Source organism: Phaenicophaeus curvirostris, chromosome 2, assembly GCF_032191515.1.
Source record: "Phaenicophaeus curvirostris isolate KB17595 chromosome 2, BPBGC_Pcur_1.0, whole genome shotgun sequence".
Classification (NCBI taxonomy): Eukaryota; Metazoa; Chordata; class Aves; order Cuculiformes; family Cuculidae; genus Phaenicophaeus; species Phaenicophaeus curvirostris.
The window spans coordinates 78,747,424-78,765,766 of NC_091393.1; the positions used below are offsets into that span (position 1 = coordinate 78,747,424).

At 44.7% G+C, this 18,343-nt stretch overlaps 1 protein-coding gene across 3 annotated transcripts in view; it reads right to left on the reverse strand.

Moving 5' to 3' along the window:
• LOC138718250 (uncharacterized) overlaps window positions 1–18,343 on the reverse strand; it is a 58,798-nt gene that overhangs the window by 21,597 nt on the left and 18,858 nt on the right. For all 3 annotated transcript variants that reach the window (XM_069852604.1, XM_069852602.1, XM_069852603.1), the window contains exons 2-3: window positions 17,856–17,931; window positions 16,072–16,562 (exon numbers count right to left, since the gene is read on the reverse strand). In XM_069852604.1, coding sequence (XP_069708705.1) covers window positions 16,072–16,562; window positions 17,856–17,931 — 567 coding nt within the window. The remainder of the gene's footprint in view (window positions 1–16,071; window positions 16,563–17,855; window positions 17,932–18,343) is intronic.

Genomic DNA, 18,343 nt, shown 5'->3' on the forward strand with positions numbered 1-18,343 from the left:
GCAGCAGCACAGCACCAGGAGGGCCATATTTCAGCCACAGCCTTAAATCACAATTATCATCTGTCATAGCCTGAAGACTGCTCCACCAGAAGTTACACAGCCTTACAGCATTTTAAAATACAGGCTAATTCAAAGTGGTTTGGCCAACATTTCCCTCCTACAAAAACAAACCCCAGCATTCAAAGAACTGTGAGCTGTGGTGATACTGCGGAATATCCTGAAAAGCCTCTGAACTCCTTACAAAGTTATTTCTTTTTCATATTCAGTTGAATTAGTCATAATGCTTTTTTTTTGCCACATTTATCCTCAATCTGTCTGAAATGCCTTAAAAAAATTAACACTTTTGGTCTCTCAACACATCACAAAGGGTCTCTCTCCCTCTCTCTTTCTCTCTCTCTCTCGGACAGGGGAGCCCTGCTTTTCCAGGCAGCACCTCTGCCAGCAAGTGTCACAAATCCATGGATTTGTATAGTACTATACCATGGATTTATAGTACTAACACTGACCACTTAGTGCCTCCGGACAGGGCAGCAGAGCAAATGTTGATTACTAAGTCATCACTGAGAACAAATCCAAATTAAAAAAGAAAAGAGACGAGGCCTTACCAAAGAACCACTGCAGGGACTTGCCTGAGATCACACACTCAGCAAATAGTGGACCATTAAAACCACAACAAAATAACTTCAGTGGTCACCAAAATCCCCTCCAACATGGTGTCATTAGTCACCTCATTTTACGCACAACTGAGAGGGCCTCAGCTGGATCTGCTGAAGAGAAATAGATGAGAGCCTACAGCAAACACAAAATGGCCCTGACTCAGCTGGCAGAACAGCAAGTCAATCCCACAAAGGATTACTCTCTAAATAAGTACAAACCAGTTGCATCTCAATCCAGAAAGATAAGCAGGTGATCACCGCAGAGTGGCACCAGTCTGCTGAGTGTGGTCAGTGCCCACTAAGGAAGAATGTGAGCCCAAGCATGGCCAGCAAGGTCTGCCACCTGGCAGATCATCCAAATTCCCACCGCCCCTAAGGCCCAGAGAGCAGATAAAATTATTCAAATTACAGGCTGCTTTTTGAAGTTCTCCTTGAACATTGCACTAGAGCCACAGCTAACGCAAGCACAGCTACCTACTAACACAGTTATGGTCTAAGCAAACAGACTCTGCCTTGTCTGTAAGTGACTGGTTTTCTTATGTCATCTTTGTAGCATAATACAATCACCAGATTTGCTCTGGATCTGCACAGAAGCCCTGTCCCCTTACACACAGATAAAATGGGCCAGAATTTCCCTGGCACTTTTACCACTAGCCCTTTGATTTGAATTTGGGGATGGAGGAAGTGAACACTCTGTATGGAGCATCTCTGGCTCAGCAGCCGCTTCCCCTGCTGCTCTGGCAGAGTCCGAGTCTGCTGATCTGCAGGGTGTATCAGATGGTTCATCTATTCACTCCTTGCCAACCCCAAATCCCTCGGAGTTTTCTTTGAGTCCTGGAAAAAAAAATGCAAAGCTCTATTTGTGCAGGAAACAGACCTGACTTAAAAATCCAACACCTGTGGAGTAACAAAAATATAAAGAAGGGGCAAGATTAATGAATTCCCTATTGCTTATCTGCACATGCCAAAGTTACCAAAGTTCTAATGCTGGGCTTTCCTCTCTGCTCACTAAAACCTGGGAAGGGAGCAGGGGTGCAAAGGGATTGGGGGGGAGGGAGGAGGGGGGAGCAAAGGTCTAGTTTCACAGCTGGCATGGTAGCAGCTCCTGAGAAAGGGCTTACAAGGCTTTTAATTCGGGGTTGCCAACGTGATTGTTTCCTCTCTTCATTCCTGGCCTTGGCTCCAAAGCTGTCCACAGGGAACGTCCAGTCTAGTCTAACATATCATCTGATGTCTCTGTAGTTTGTCTCACTTCTGCAAGTCCCAGCTTGCGACTTAACTGAAGCTCTGGCTCAGATGTGATTCCAAAGCCCTCCCTTCCCATGGACTTCTGCCATAAGCAGAGCTAGGGCAGAAGGCACGCTACCTCCTGTGGCTTTATCCTGTTCCCCTCAGCTCTGCTGCTGCAGCACATGAGAGATGGCAATGCTAGGGACTTGAAATAACAGCCCCAGATACTTCCATCATTTGCTATTTAAACCCCATCTCTGAGCACACACCAAGAAGGGGTTAAGATATTAGCAGAAGTCAGGCAATAGAGCAAACAGTTTCCTCCAAACAGGGAGACACAGAGAGGGCTCTGAAAGTCACACAGCTGTATACCCTGGGAAAGAAGAAAAAAAAAAAAATGAAGTCAGTGAAAGGTACAGACTCTTGTCAGCTGTGACAGGGACACAAAGAGGAAGAGAATCCACAGATGGCTGCTCCGAACCCAAAGGACACAGGCAGTACCAGAGCATGTGCCAGATTACCTTCACACTATCCTCAGCTAGCTGAAAAAAACTACAAGACATTCCAAAGGTTCTGTGCAAACCACAGGGCCGTGTGCATACCAGCCAGAAAGTGAAAAGCCTAGGCATCTGGGACACCAGATTTCCAGAAGAGACTGCATGCTCGCACAGGTCCACTCCAGCAAAGGAAAGGGTATCTGTATGCATGGAAGGCATAACAAAAAAAAACAAAAATAAAAACAAAAAAACAGTTCAAAATGTTTCAAGTCCAGACTTTTAAGCAAATTTCTTCATGGTTTTGAGCCAACTTGAATATTTTTGACATTGATATTAAGTATTTGTGTTTAAAAGTATAAACTCTTGGCCCTGAATGCCTGTTTGTCAGCCCAAAAAACTGCCCTAAAGGGTACAGTTAGCACAAGGGACCTTTCAGGAGGTATAAAACCCACACTGTATCTATTTAGTCCATCACAGAAAACATCCAGTTGAGATCAGTGGGGGTGTCTGGGAGAACTTTTCAGCAGATTCATAGCCAGAGGGTTGGTCTTGGTGAAGTTTCTCAAAAACAGAGCAACATGGAGTATATTCATTGCGCTAAATGAGCAAAAGATTTTTCAGTGGCGTGGAAGGGAGGCATGGCCTGTTCTGCGCAACAGAAACCTCAAAAGGTGACTCTGAATCACCTCTCACCTTCTCTCCAGCTGAATGAAAACAAGACAGAGACACCATTTATTTTGCCTTCAAATAGACATCTGTGAAGTGGGAATAGTAGAACAATAACCACAGAGAAAAATGATGATTTAACCCAATTATTCCCATACTTCCTATCTTACCACCTACTTCTCCGCTCCTTGCTTCCTCGCCCCACTGAAGCTCACATTCACACTTGTGACAATGGAACATGCTGAAGAGGCTAGCTAGCTAAATGGATGAAAACCTCTTACTCCAGGGATCTAATCCATTTATGCAGCATATAACTAACTAATACTCTTGGAGAATGTTCTTCTATGCCCGCATGCAGCAGTGCCTGCCCACACCTGCCTTACAGCACAAAACTACACATTACACAGGGCCTGGGGTAGTGTTTGCAATATTGAAGCTTAGAGCTTGTGATGGGGTTTGACCTACCAACATTAAAAGGGCCAGCCTCAGCCTGTATCCGTGCGAAGAGCTTGCAAGGATTTCAGAAGAGCCAGTATCCCCTGCCTCGTGCTATATCCTGTCTCTGAAGCAGGTATATGGGTCCCTTGAGCACTGGTGATCTGCACTCAGGGATTCTGATACCCTGTTGCATCCCCTTTGTTCACATCCTTATGGCTGCGTGTGGCTCAAGATGGCACAGAAGCTGGTCTACAGAAGCCTCCCAAATGCAAGAATTCATACCACCAACTGGGAAAACAGCACTTTTCCCTGGATACTTCAATGTGTTGAGCTTCAGCATCTCCACTTGTCCATGGGTGCCAGCACAGGGTACACATTACTCCTGCCAACTTTCTGAACTTCCCCTGTGCAAGAGCCATGACAGCTCAGAGCCAGAAGCAGCCCACTACCCTTCCGAGCAGGTGTTTGCACAGCACAGCAATCCTTAGAGCTGTGCCCAAAGAACTAGTTAGAAAACTGCTGATTGCACACAGCCACTCTATTGTCTGCAGTAAGATCCACTTTCCAAAAAGCTGGAACTAAACCTCATATCGACACACTGCAAGATCCATAGTACAGCCTCTGTAACACACACGCCATTGCTCATAACACACGCCTAAATTTAAACACACAAATCATTTTGGTGTTTCCTTTTTTCGGTTCAGAATTTTGGCCCATCTCGTGCATATGAAAGCATCAAGTCCTAGGACCAAAAAGCCTTGTTCACCCACCACAGTTAAGAAGGGCAAAAGTTCAGATCATGTCATAAAAAGAGGAAAGAGCAGAGTACAAAGGCAGACCTGAATGTTTCAAGGCCTAGTTTATTAAGACCCTCTGTGCAGAGGAAGGTTGATAATAAAAGCGAAAATTTATAACACATTTATATGAATAGTTTTGAGGGTGTTTTGAGTGATTCGGATGTTTGCATCTGGAAGGAAAATAAACCAGTGTCTTAACTCAATACAGTTTTACACAGTGGACCAAGCAACAGTCAAGTATCTCAGTTGCAGCAGTAGTTACTGCTGCTTTCCACTTCTCACCCTACCAGCAACCACATTGTGAGATAGCAATGTGATTTTTTTTCAGCTTCTTGTGGTTTACCATTTCACCCATCTTCAGCGTCTTTCCATAGGCTGTTTAGCATAACTGCCTGTAGTAAGAGATTGCAAAATGCAAATGGGAAGAATTAGCACATCAAAAATGCCTTTCACACTTCTCACAGTAGTCAGACTCATGGTGTATGATGAAAGAAAAACACAAGAATACTAAAAAGACGTTGTACTAGAAGCTTCTCTGCTCAAAAAAAATCTTTTCCAAGAGCACTACTTCCACTGCTCACAACTACACTCTTTCCACTACCAACACTTAGGAACTAACAGAGCTCACAGTGTTATTCAGAGGACAACAGGAACTTATACTAAGTTGAAAACAAGTTAAAAGCTTGATTTGAGAGCACACCAAATTCAAAACTGCAATGAAAACACATCACAAACTCACTGTGCTATAACATTTCAACCAGAGCTCTGAATAAAGCACTACAGCTTAAGTTTCAAGACTTACATATACAAATACTCAATATACAGTCTTACAATCTAGCCAGGTGCACCACGTCTCTGTGTGAGGCTTGTCCGTCTTTCCTGCACATACAGCAAATAATAGCTGTTAACAGACTTTGCTGAACAAAGCTAGTGCATCCCCTAACGTCTGTCAGTTTCCCCAGCTGCAAACCACATCACCTGTAACGTAACAAGTAACTGATTTGCAGCAGTAAGAAAACCAGACATCTGACTGGCTCAATTTTAAGACTTTTTCTACCTACACTAGGTAGGAAATGCACAGATCCACTAGCTTTGCAATTTTGAAAATTATTTTTTAAACTGTTCCTTGTTCTATTACACCTACATACTATCATATCAGAGCTTATAGGAGTGTCTGATGTGCCTCTGAAGTGATATGCAAGACAGCGAGTTCCTGAAGTCTCCACAAGGTAGGCAAAAGATTTACCTATGCTGTCAAAAATGAACAGGCTTACAATAAGATTGCAAAGTAACTTGCAAAGCGATTCAGGTTTTCATCCTTTGTGTAACTGCTCAACCTAGTTTTTGCCATAATCAAATGCATGAAGCTGAGATTATAAATTGCAAGGATATATCAGGATCATAAGTACATTTTTAGAATTAAAAGTATAGTTTGCCCTGGCACAGATATGACCACAGACTATGCTCTTAACACTCTAGAGGATGATCCCCAGTTTTGCAAATTCATTCCTAGGGAAATTGCTTTTCATGAACAGGCAAAGTCCAATATGAGATTGAAAAGATTATTTTCAACTAGGAAAACCAGAAAACTTAAGAGTGTTTCTCTTAAGTATCTTAATTTCTGCTTTTTTAAATTTATGTGTGGTCCCCAGGACACCAACGGTTTTGAAGCCTTGAATTTAGAAAAAATGTAATTATATGTTTTTGGCTTGGAGAGGAAGGGCTCACCTCTGACTTACTGGTCATCATTTCCTCAAAACCAATTGCAACTCAACAATAACAACGTAAGTGGGAACACAGCTCAGGAGAAGGGCAGGGAATTTTATAAGTGAATCTATTCTGGTTTAATTTAGTCTCCATCTACATGAGAAGTAGATACCTCTATTGAGTGCCTCCTCCTGTGAGATGAGCTGTGGACCAATGCCCAAAACTCCCATTGACATCAACAGACTGAAAGAAAGTGTGAGCAGAGCCCAGCAGTACAATTCTCATGTGAGCTAACAATGGAGAGGCTATTCAGAGCTAAGGCAGAAAATCAGAGCTAAACCCCAGCCCACGCCAAGGACAGCTGTGTTGTTGACAACCAGGCTGGCTGTTCTGCCACACCAAAGCTTGTCTCAAAACCAGTATTTTGTAGAGTGTTTACTCTAGTCACAGGCTTGGCCTTAAAAGCTCAGCCAGCTTCTGCCCATTGAACAGGAATGGCTGCTGCGTTTTCAAGTCTCAGACACGCTCTGAGACAAGCTGCTTGCGTTCAGTCTGCAATGGCAAAACTGGTGCACAAAAGCCCAGCATTAATAGTTAATCTGCACCATCACATGACTGCCCTGTTTCTGCTGTTTCCAAACCCACAGTACCACCGCCCTCCTTCCTTCTCACTTGCAGGTGCTGCCCCACAGGGAGACTAGGGGGTGTAAAGCACATTCTGTCACCTCTCAAACACCAGAGCAAAGCTGTGCTGGACAAGGAAGGTGTCCTACTTCAGAAACACAGGGCTAAACAGTGCCAGTGGAAAGCAAAGGGAAAAAACAGTTCTTGCTTTCCATTCTTTGCTACCATTGCCTCTGTGGTTTTAACAAGTCTTTTGCCATCTGATTTTTAAGAAGCAGCCACCCCTGTTATCTTGTGGGTGCTGACTTCTAGAAAACTGACTACTTGTATAAGTGCTTAACCTTGGAACTTAATGTTTAGTGGTGGTGGTAGGGTAGGAACAAAAGTCTAATATATCTTTTCTGCTCACTTCAGTTTCTTTATTTAATCAAGTCAGAAAAGCAAGCAGAAAACTGCTACCACCATCAGACACACTCTGGACTGCATGAGGAATAACCAGCTTGGTTCTAATCAGCCAATCCTTTCCTGTCTCCTCAAGCTCACCTCACCGTTACTCAGAAAAAGTATACATTAAGACTTTCTCCTTTTCAGAGGTTGCTACCATAAGCAAAAGATGTAACATCATGCCTGAAGAGAGATCCATTCATCCGCAGACTAAATACAACATGGGCAGTGACAGCATATGGTGAAGCTGCTTGCAAACTCCTTTTCTCTCCAGGCAATGATGAGATATTTGTATCATAATGAACCACATGCTGAGGAAGGAGTGGGAAGGGAGAGGTATCTGGCCAACTCAATAGTCACATTGGGACCCAGCCCTGGCAGCTCTTCTAGTTCAGACACACCAAGACTTGGGGGGGTGGGGGGTGTGTGCGACGACAACTCAGCCCTATTCCAGAGGAAAGCACTGTAGAGAAGGTTCTCACCTTCACTTTCCAGCAAGACCTCTTAGTAGGTGTTGCTTGGAAGTATAAACAGGTTGCAGCAAAACTTCATCTGCCAGGCACTCAAGGCTACTTGGGCTGAATTCAGAGTCTGGGAAAGGGAACGTGCCAGCATTATCCTTCTGCACTGTAGTGTGTCAAAACAAGAAACAAAACATCCTTTTGAAAACCTTCTGCAAAAAGGACCTGTAACAGCCAACACACAAAAGACAGAACAGGGATATGTTGCATGATGGCTACCCTTGGGTGTCCAACCCAGCACCTCCTCTGTGACTGCCTTTCACCCCACCTCAAATCACATAATCTGTGATATTAAATAACTTTACCCAGTTGTGTTTGCTACAGTTAGGCTCTCTAGGTTCTACTGCATAACGTTTTTGTGGCCTGCTGGCAGCCCACCATAAACCACTGCCAGTAGATACAGGAGACTGGGCTTGTCCTTCTACTAGTTCAGTAGGAATTATTCTTTGCAGTGCTTTGAGAGTAAAAGGCTAGAGGCCAAGACCCCAACCCTGTCCACTCACATGCAGAGATTCTTGCAGATACTTCCAGGTGGGAACACTTTTTTTTTTTTTCCCCCTCCAAATTTGCTCCCTCCAGGCCTGCCTGCCCCTCAGAGACAAATCAAGAGTTCAAGCCTCATGCAGTATCACCAGCATCACTCAGGACTTCTCCCTGAGTCACATCCCAAGGACAAATGCCAGTGGTACCCATATGCCCATTTGATCTCCTCTCTGGTCTGTAGCCAAAGAATCAGCTTTAGTCTAATACCTTCTTACCAGGCTTTAGAGCTTAGAGAAAAAAAGAAAGATGGCAGGGTTGGGAAGGTAGCCAGCAAGCCTGACAATCTAAATGATAAACTGTTGGCTTTAACCTCAGGCTCATAATTTACTGCCACTGGTGCCAGGTGCTAATATTGTCCCTTTGGGAACCTTAATACAAAAAAATTACTCTCTTTAGCTCTGTCTCTACCCATTCTTACCCTCTCCCCCTTCCTATCCCACAGATCTCTCCCCTTCAACACGTACTCTCCCTCAAACTTCAGCCACATCTAATTTCCCCCTCTCATCTTCCCTTTCCTCAACCAAGCTCTCCGGTACACTCTGAATCACCCTGACCAATTCAGTCACCCCTCTCTTTCATAATCTGAAGCAGCACCTCAAGGAACCAGGTTTCAGGTGTTTTCAGCAGATGTTCTAGCTACTGGTTTGTGCTTCGAGACAGCCCAGATGGTACTTAGGTCACAAGTTGTCCAAATAGCCATATTCACCAGCATGCCATCTCCCAGGAAAAGAAAGCAAAGTTACATGGCCAGATGCCTAGGGGAAAAGAGAAATATGTCCAGACAGAAGCACACAAAATGGCTCCCTCGTCCATCTCTTCCTTGAACTGTTGCCCCTTTACATGTGTTACAAAATGATACCAAAAACACACTCAGGCAAAACAAGGAAGGAGGGGATTAAAAGGAGAAGCATTTGTCCCTAGGAACGGACAAACCAACAATCTCTCTGCCAGCACTGACACAATGGTGGAAGAGGTCCAAGAAGAGATGTGTGATCAGAATGAAAGTCTGCTAGCAGCACACCGGAAAGGTGATCATAAATAGTATCAACAGATGTCAAAGGGCAGGACAGAATTGGAGCAGGCTTGCACAGGTATTAATTCTGTATTTCAACAACATACAGAGAACAGTTCCTCACAGAGAAGGCATGTATGATATGTTGATGTATGGGCTGGATGAGCAAACAGTGAGGTGAAGGGAAAACTGAGTGGATGGCTGAGCTCAGACAGTTGTGATCAATGACATAGTCTAGTTGGAGGTTAGTAATCAGTGATGCGCCCCAGGGGTCAATACGGGATTCAGTCCTGTTCCAACATCTTCATTATTGATCTAGGTGATGAGGCAAGGTGTGCCCTCAGCAAGTTTTCTGATAACACAAATCTGGGAGGAGCAACTGATACACCCCAGTGTTGTGCCACCATCCAGAGAGACTTTGACAGGCTGGGGAAATGGACTGACAGGAACCTCATGAAGTTCAGCAAGGGGAAGTGCAAGGTCCTGCACCTAGGGAGCAACAATCTTAAGCACTGTACATGCTAAGGGCCACCCAGCTGGAAAGCAGATTTGCAGAAAAGGAGCTGGGGCTCCTGGTGGACAACAGATTGAACATAAGTCAACAACATACCCTTGCTGTGAAAAAAGTGAATGGTAGCTATAGCTGCATTAGGAGGAATGTTGCCAGCTGGTCAATGGAGGTGACTGCACTGGTGAGGCCACACCTGGTGAACTGTGTCCAGTTCTGGAGTCCCCAGTACAAGGGAGACAAGGAGCTACTGAATAATGTCAAACAGATAGCCAGAAAGATGATTAAGGGACTGAAGCATCTCTCCTGTGAGGAGATGCTGAAAGAGCTGGGACTGTTCAGCGTGGAGAAGAGAGGGCTTGTGGGGTCTTATCTAAGGTATCTAAAGGGAGGATGGAGCCAGGTGTTTTTCAGTGATGCCCAGTACCAGGACCAGAGGCAATGGACATAAACTGAAACACAGGAGGAGGTTTCTTCTGAACATCAGGAAACACTTTTAGTGTGAGGGTGAGTGAGCACTGGTACAAGCTGCTCAGGGAGGTTGCGGAGTCTCCATTCTTTGAGTTGTTCAAAAGCCATCTGGACACAGTCCTAGGCAACTGGCTCTAGGTGATCCTGTTTGAGCAGAGGGATTAGACAGGATGACCTCCAGAGGTCCCTTCCAACCTCAACCATTCTGTGAGAATGCTGTAACCTCTGTCATGCTGACTGATGCTGAACACTTAGAAATAGGACTAGATTATCCTACACACCTTGCCATTGGCATTTACTAGCTAGCACCATAGCAGCAGGTGACCCTTACGGCCAGGGAAGTGAAGACAGTCAACTCGCTTACCTCCTTCAGGAAAGGAGAGAAAATCATTATCCTTTCTAGGAAGCAGCAAGGCCAAGTTCTACACGAGTTACTTCTCTTGTATGCTCTGATCAATTTGGTCCTGGCGGCCCATAGGCATTACAGCATGGTTTTGCATGGGTTAGATAACCATCCAGGGAACACTTAAGGGACACAAAGAAAGAGACAGAGATATCTGCTGCTTGGCAGAGTCATAATCACCTCACTAGGGCAGGGTGGGGTTTCTCATGCCTTCCCTTGCTCAAGTCTCTGTCTACCTCCCAGACTTGGGTGTTCTCAGAAGGCACCCTTCCTTCCCACCCACCCTCTCTCTGCAACTGTCAGACTATAAATGCCTTAATCAGCAGGACAGACATCAGCTAGGTGGCACTGAGCCAAAAAGTCTTTATATCAGACATCAAACGAGAACATACCCTCAGCTCCTCCAAATACAAAAAGAATGAGACACCTCTACTATGTCCCATCACCCACTCGTGTAATACATCTGGAGTCCCGCAGCCTCCTGCCACAGAACTATATCCTCACAGGCAAGTAGACCAGACAATCTAATCACTCTTTTTTTCAGCCCAAAAAACTTTCCCATGCTAGGATGGCCTTGCAGCAGCCAGGCATAGCATTTGTTTTGCTGGCTTCTTCAGTGCCAAATGCCGGCAGGGGTGAGACAGACAGGGGCTTCTGTGCTGGAGGAACAGCTGCTGTAGAATATTTCAAGGGATGAAAAATAAAAGAAAAATCGCAGGAGGTTACCAGAAGCAGGATTTCTCATTCTGTAATGATGCAATTGGTTACTGCAACAGTTTCCTTATTATACTGCTTCAAGAAGTGCTCTACTGCACCCAGGGAAAAGGACTGCTATGGCCCAACTTTTTACGCCTGGGAGAGAAGTTGCGGCACAGGGCCACTTAGGAAGTGGTGTATGCCATTACGCTTCACACAGGCCCCTGAACTCTGCTCAATCACTCTTGGAGAGCAAGACCCAGAGCAGACACTGATGAAACCACCATCAGCACCAACAGTGGGTTTTCTGCCATCCCCTCGGCATAGACACAAGGTCAGACAGGCAAACAGATGATAACAGTTTTCAGGAACTGGATTCAAATGGGAGGCCAAGAGGTGAAAAGGACTCACAAGCTCACATGTTCTCTATCTGGAAGCTATTTGTCAAGTCCCAGAGAGGCAGGCAAGGGCAAAGCCCAGCTGTGCTAAAGATATGGAAATCCCACTCTGGAGCTATTAGCAGCCCAAAGCCCAGACCTCAACATATGAGGGGTTACACACTGGTCACGTGTGGCAAGTGCCATCCTGCATCCTCTCTACAACCACTATCAGCCCAAAGAAAGCTTTCAGTGCTGATCACCTACCAGGCTCAGTCTGACCAAAATGCCGATATTCAAATATGCAGCAGCAGGACTGTCGGCTAAGCCTAGGTCCAGGGTTCACACTGTAACCAGGCACTTTCCATGCCAAGCCAAGACAAAGTTCCACTCGCCTATTGTGCGCTGAAACTACTCACTTAAAGGGATGCAGTGTCTGTACTGAAAAACTGAGATGTTAGTACAGGATATGTTTTTCTCTTCTGTGCTGGTCTTTTTCATCCTAGCATCTCAAAGCATTTTAAATAACGCTTTGAACCTCCATAAGATAACAGTATTGATATTATCTACTCATATATGCAGGCAAATCATAGCAGAAAAGATTCACAGCTTGCTCAGAACTACCTAGTGAATTCGTAGCATAATTGGAAATACACCCATGTACCCAAACTTTGCCTTGTACTGTGAAACTGTGCTTTCCTTACCAGCCACCTACCCATACGTAAATGAAGGCAATTTGATTTGCTCATCATGCCAACTCAAAGATGCTCTTCACCAGGAGAGAACTCTTATGATCTCTCTCCCTGCAAATGCTCCACTCTACTTCGCAAGTTGCTCAAAGCAGATTTGAAAGGATCCCCAGCCAGTCCCACTAAACAGCAGAAGAGGACAAGAGCTTTACTTCCCCTCTATCTGTTTAAACAACATGCTGAGAACAATTAGCCTCATCGCCTGAGTATGACCTCAGCAGCACCAAGGGGTCTTTGTGACACCTTGGTCTTTCCCTACATCTCAGCCAACCCTTGTGTTCCCCAGTGCCTTCACCTCAAGCCATGAAAGGATGTCCCTGCTCTCAGCATTGCCAAAAAAGTCAGATATGCTGAGGTCAGCAGGGTGTCAGCAGTCTCAGTCTTTCTAGGACACGCGCAGCCTGCATTAAATAGCAAGCGGCTGGCAGCAGAGCCTGTGTGTAATGAGGTTGCTGTCCAAGGACTATGATCAAGAGGCAGCTACAAGAGGGCATTCACTGTAGCAATGCGGGTGTCTGCACGAGCCAGGGTATTTCTGCCCAATCAGGAGAATGAAAGGAAGAAGTCTTCTGAGCTAATTTTCTAGTCCTTTGGAGGAGTGCAAAGCACACAGTGAATTGCCCTCACTCAGCCTCAAAGGGAGAGACTGTGTGGCCAGTTGACCAGCCAGTCAGGGTCGGAAAAGCACCCATCAACTGTAAAAAACTCATGGCTGGGGCACAAAAAAGGTAGATTCACATTGCCCCATGAAGCTGGAAGGGCATGGTTTCACACCTAAATAGAACAGGACTTCTTAAACCTGCTGCTGTGCAGCCTTTTCTGCTGGGGGAGACTGAACTCAAAGGCCCGGATGATGTAAATTTCCACTTATGCACAGGCCATGGAGGTAGAAGCACAGCAATTCCCTAGCCCTTTAAAAGCACTTAGTTTGCTCCCAACCCACTTGTCTCTCCCAAATTTGCTCCTCTTCCTTACCAAAAGGCACCAAATCACTGGAACACAGGAAGACATTTGGACACCACATGCCACTGATACATGGCTTTCCTGCAAAAACAGTCTTGCCTGCTCATCCCTATGAACAGCTTCAGTTTCACAACTCAGTCATTCTACAAAACTCTCTGGACTACTTTTCCATTACCATCCAAAATAAACAGGATTTGATGTGAAGACAAAGCTCTCGGCACCGCTTCATCCGCCCTTGAGTAACCTATATCACACCACACACCCAAAGTTATCTTCTTGTCTTAGGACACATGCTTTTGGCACAAATTAATCTTGCCTGACCTCTGTCATCTGTCAGCTCCACAGAGCTGCAGAAATGGGAAGTAAGGCTCAGGGACAAGAATGAAAACCCCATCTGCAGCTCAAAAAAGTTTCCATCTGATCAAGTTTTTCAGCTGTATTCTCACGTGCAAGAACGTAATGGTAAAGATAAGAATCACAAAGCAAGAACAGCTTGATGTTCAGACCACAGATGAAGCCTTAGAGTAGCCAGTTTAACATTATCATATCATATTACTCATTTGCATTGTTTACTTAACTAAAAAGCACATAATGACAAGTGTTGCCCAGACTTGGTATTTTTGCTGGAGAATGAAAACAGACCAAGAAAGAAATATCCTAGTCCCATTTTACAGGTGGGGAAATGGAAGTACTGAACAGGACTTCTCCAGCTTCATATAGGGTTTTGTGGCAGAACTCAAAACAAACCCCAGATTTCAGATCACTGTCGTAAGAAATGAGATCACTGATTTTAGCCAAGCTGATTGGAATGCAAATGTCAGTGGAAGACTGAATCTACAATGCTATTGTTATTTCTGCCATATTTTTTGTAGCAGAAACTAGTGCAGGTAGCAAGCAAAGCTTTGCAGTGAACGAGACTTCCTAGACCAAGGAAGAAGTCATCATAAAGTTTCAAGATCTTACAGGTTGAAAATTGATCAATTAAAAATATAAAAAATTATATAAATGACCAAACACTGGTAGAATATTCAAGCAACATCTCGCTTTGCATGATCCCCCTCCCAAAAACCACACTTTCAAAGCCACTAGATGAATATCCTATATAACAGGCATTCCACAACCTAGAAGTGTTAATGGCATCTACAGTAAAAATATTATTTAAATGTTATTTTAAAAACCACCACTCCAGATTTCAATTTTGTTTGCAAAAATCTTTGCCACAATTAATCCAGAAGTATAGAGAGCAGACAGACCAGGAAGCAAATAATTCTCACAAGGTTTCCCAGAAAAACCACAACAGTTTGGAAAGCTTATTTAAATTAGCCACTAACCTTCACCAACAGACTCCGAAATACTGAGAGGAACTTAAGGCAGAGTCAGTAGATGCCTGGGATCTAAATCAGAGAAAGCACCTAGGCCAAAAGGAAAATTTCTCCATTTACTCAGACATGCTCTGAAAAAAAGACGACTGGGTACAGGCTCACCAGCTTTTTTTTCTCCTCTCATTAGAATGTGAGACTAATTAAAGTCTGTCAGTATCAGCAGAAGATTTGGGTGATGTGAAATGCAAGACTGGGCCTTTTGAATGTTCTATGAGGAGAAACTTGGCGAGAAGGGCAAAGAGGGGGTGAGGAAAACTGCACTGAAACCACAAGTGTCTGAATTATGTATTCATGGGATGTATGTTGCCAGCAGGACTGAGAACAGGCAGCGATGTAACAGGAAAATGGAGGGGTCTCACTTCTATAGATCTTAGAAAATAAATACATAGTCCTTTCTTTTAGTGGGTGCATCTTGTAGGCTTAAAGAGTGTGTTGTTAGTGAGGCGAAAACTAGCACATCCAACCAACCGCAGGCATTGAAATGAGAGGAAATTCAGAACTGGAAATGACTGTCTTAAACTTACTGCAATTTACTAGGGTCAGCAGATGTCTGCAGATACTCTTTCAAACTGACACTACACCAGTGCAAGAAGAAAAACAAATAATGAAGAGTAAGCTGAAATACTAACTGTACAGCAATGCTTTTTGAAAAGGAGGCACCAGATGGGCACTGCAGTCCAGCCCACGTCACCAGTGTCAGGCATACCCCACTTCCCAGCCTCTACAGAGATGAGGCAAACTCCTAGCATTTATGCACTGCAGTTGAGGGCCCTACAAAAGTCCTGCAAAATCAAAAGCAAATGCATCTGCCCCAAACTGTAAATAGTTTGTATTTGTAGAGTGGTAAGAAGCACTGTTTTACATTGATGTAAAACTCCTCGGAGGAATAGGGACTTTGGCCCACGGAGATCAACAAGTGTGGAAATATCCATCATCATCAAATCTATGACCACTTTAATCAGAAAGTTACTTCTTTATATACCCCTAAGCAATTAATTAATTTTGGAGTAAATTATATGGGTTGGATCATGGCAGGAGAGGTAACTTGACAAAACTGAACTCAAGTGATTTGCTCCTTTGTCATGCAATGAACTGGACAGTACAATCTTGCCTCCCTAATGGGAGTAGGAAGAGAACAGCTCAGCTGTAGCAAGAGCCACTCAAATAGCAGCGGCTTTATCTCTCAAGAGAGGTACCTACACTTAGGCCCAGTTTATCCTAGACAGAAGTTTATCCTACAACCAAAAGGAATGTTATGCCCCTGAAGATATGATCACAAGAAGCAACCCTATGAATTTACCAAGCCTTGCTTCAATAACCTTTTTCAGTCTGCATACACACCTCTGCTCAAGTGATGCTGCTTTCCTCATATGAAGTTCTACCTTACCTGTTGCATTTTTTCAAGGTCAAGGCTGGGCCTGCTGACCTTATCCCCATATCCCTGTCGATGTCTCTTACAAGGCATGACTTGCTCAAGGCTCGCCCCAACGCTTGTCAAGATTAAAGGTCTGGAGGCTGGGGTCCGCATCAGTGGCTGGAGTCTCTTGGGAGGGGAGGCACTGAACAGCACGGGGCTTGCACTGGTGTGCAGACCATCAGCATTTTCTGCCACAGGTCGGAAGGACATCGCACACAAGTTCTTCACTTCTTCATCACTGGAGGAGGTGTTGTTGCTGTCGCTGCAGCAGGTAAGCCTGCTGACCTGGGACCACTTCCGCTTCTCAGCAGCAAACTCTCTGTTGATGCGCTCTAGCTCCTCTTCTGAGCTGTGGCGGTCAAGGCTGGCATGGAGGAGGGCCCGAACCTTGCAGCATTGGTTCTCCTGGTTCTGGAGCTGGTTGGTGGCCAGAGGGGTCAAAGTACAATTCCGTCTTCTCTCTGGCGAGAGGAAGAGATATAGAAATGACAGAGCAGATCTGTGTCCCACGTTCTAATAAACTGGGCCGTCTTTCTCCTGACCTGTTTTTTTCAATCTCCTCCCAGCTAAACCTCTGAGTTGTTTTCCCACCTTTTCTTCACCAGCTTCTTCCCCTCCCCTCTCTCCCCCACAATCCCAGACCGAATGCTTCTATTTGGATGTTTTTAGATCTTTGGTTAGACACACACCTTCGCAAACTGTCACCTGGAAGTCTAGTTGCAGAACAAGAACATGGACCTGCTGTCCATCTCATCCTCTGAACATGGAGAAGACACAATCTTAAAAATGTCTTGCTAGGCACTTGCCTTTAGCTAAAATTATTAAATTCTAGGGATCAGATCTGAGGGCAGAGGAGGCAAGTAAATTACATTATTCTAAGCAGCATGTCTGTTGCTCAAATAATAGAGATCTAGTTTCTGAAGGTATAACTCCTCTTCCTATCACAAGGTTTGCCATACTAGAGAGCCTGCCTTCAGCCATAAGCTGGGCATGCTTCACCTGTTCTGCCAAACTCTTTCTATGTTAAGCACATAAGCACCTAAATTTTAACAGGACATGTCCTGTGGGTCAGGAATTGAACTACTTCTGCCTTTGCATAAAAATCCAGTAGAATTTGGCTGAACAATGATAAAACAGAACACATGAACTAATGGCAGAGACTTAGCATAACTAACAGATGCATTTACTACAGATTTCACCTGCAGCTCTAAGCTGCTTCATACCAGGTCCAAAAACAATAGCAGAGCATCTGTCTCTCCTCCAAGACCCTCAGCTAGATTCAAGAATACAGTTGCCCAATACCAACAGTACCAGAGGAAGGGAGTGAGCTAATCAGACAAGGAATTCAGAAGAATAAGGAAAGTGAAGGTCAAAACTCAAAATTGCAAGGAAGAGGAAACCTAAATCAAAGATGACACAGGTGCACGAGCATGGAATAGAAGATTCATGGAACAGAATTTTCAGTCCCAGCGCTGATGCTGGCTCAACTGTAGACCTTCTCTACCACACATTTGCAGCACTGGGCCCTTACCATATGATTAACAATTTCTACCTCTGGTAAGAAAAGTGCGACTGCAGCATCTGGTAACACCAGACTCTCTCTTTGAGGTCCCAAAGACTTCAAGGTGACCGATTTAATGCATCTGGTTGTGGTACTTCGGGGATGAAGAGGAAGGCACTTCCAAGACCACAAATGAAAAGCAAAATGGACTTTTGCTGCAGCATCCCAGGACCCTCCTATCTCATCCCTTTACCTCTGTCGATCTGAGCAAGTTCCTGGTTCTCTCCCTCAGAGTCATCGCTGTCCTCATCACTTGGGGGATAGGAGATCTAGGGGGCAAGGAGAAAGAAAAGGCTTCATCATGAACACTGAACATTGCCCTTCTGCTGTGCAAGCCACTTCCCTTACCCTCCCCCTCTCATATCCTGCAGGCGTCCACTCCACCTAACTGCACACACCCAGCCATAGCACCTCCCTGCATACACATCCTCATCTCCCAACCTCAAACTCCCATCATATCCTCTTAGTTGCAGCAACACGAAACACACAGCTAACCGCTATTTCCACCTTACTGCATCACCAACTCTTTCCCAAGCACAATGAACATACCCTGCCCTCAGGTCCCCAGACATGCAGCTTATAACCATCATGGCCTACCACATCCACATCACGTGGACAACTGAATCTCTAAAACCCACCACAGAAATAAAGACACATCCTGTCAACAGCACTATCATCTTG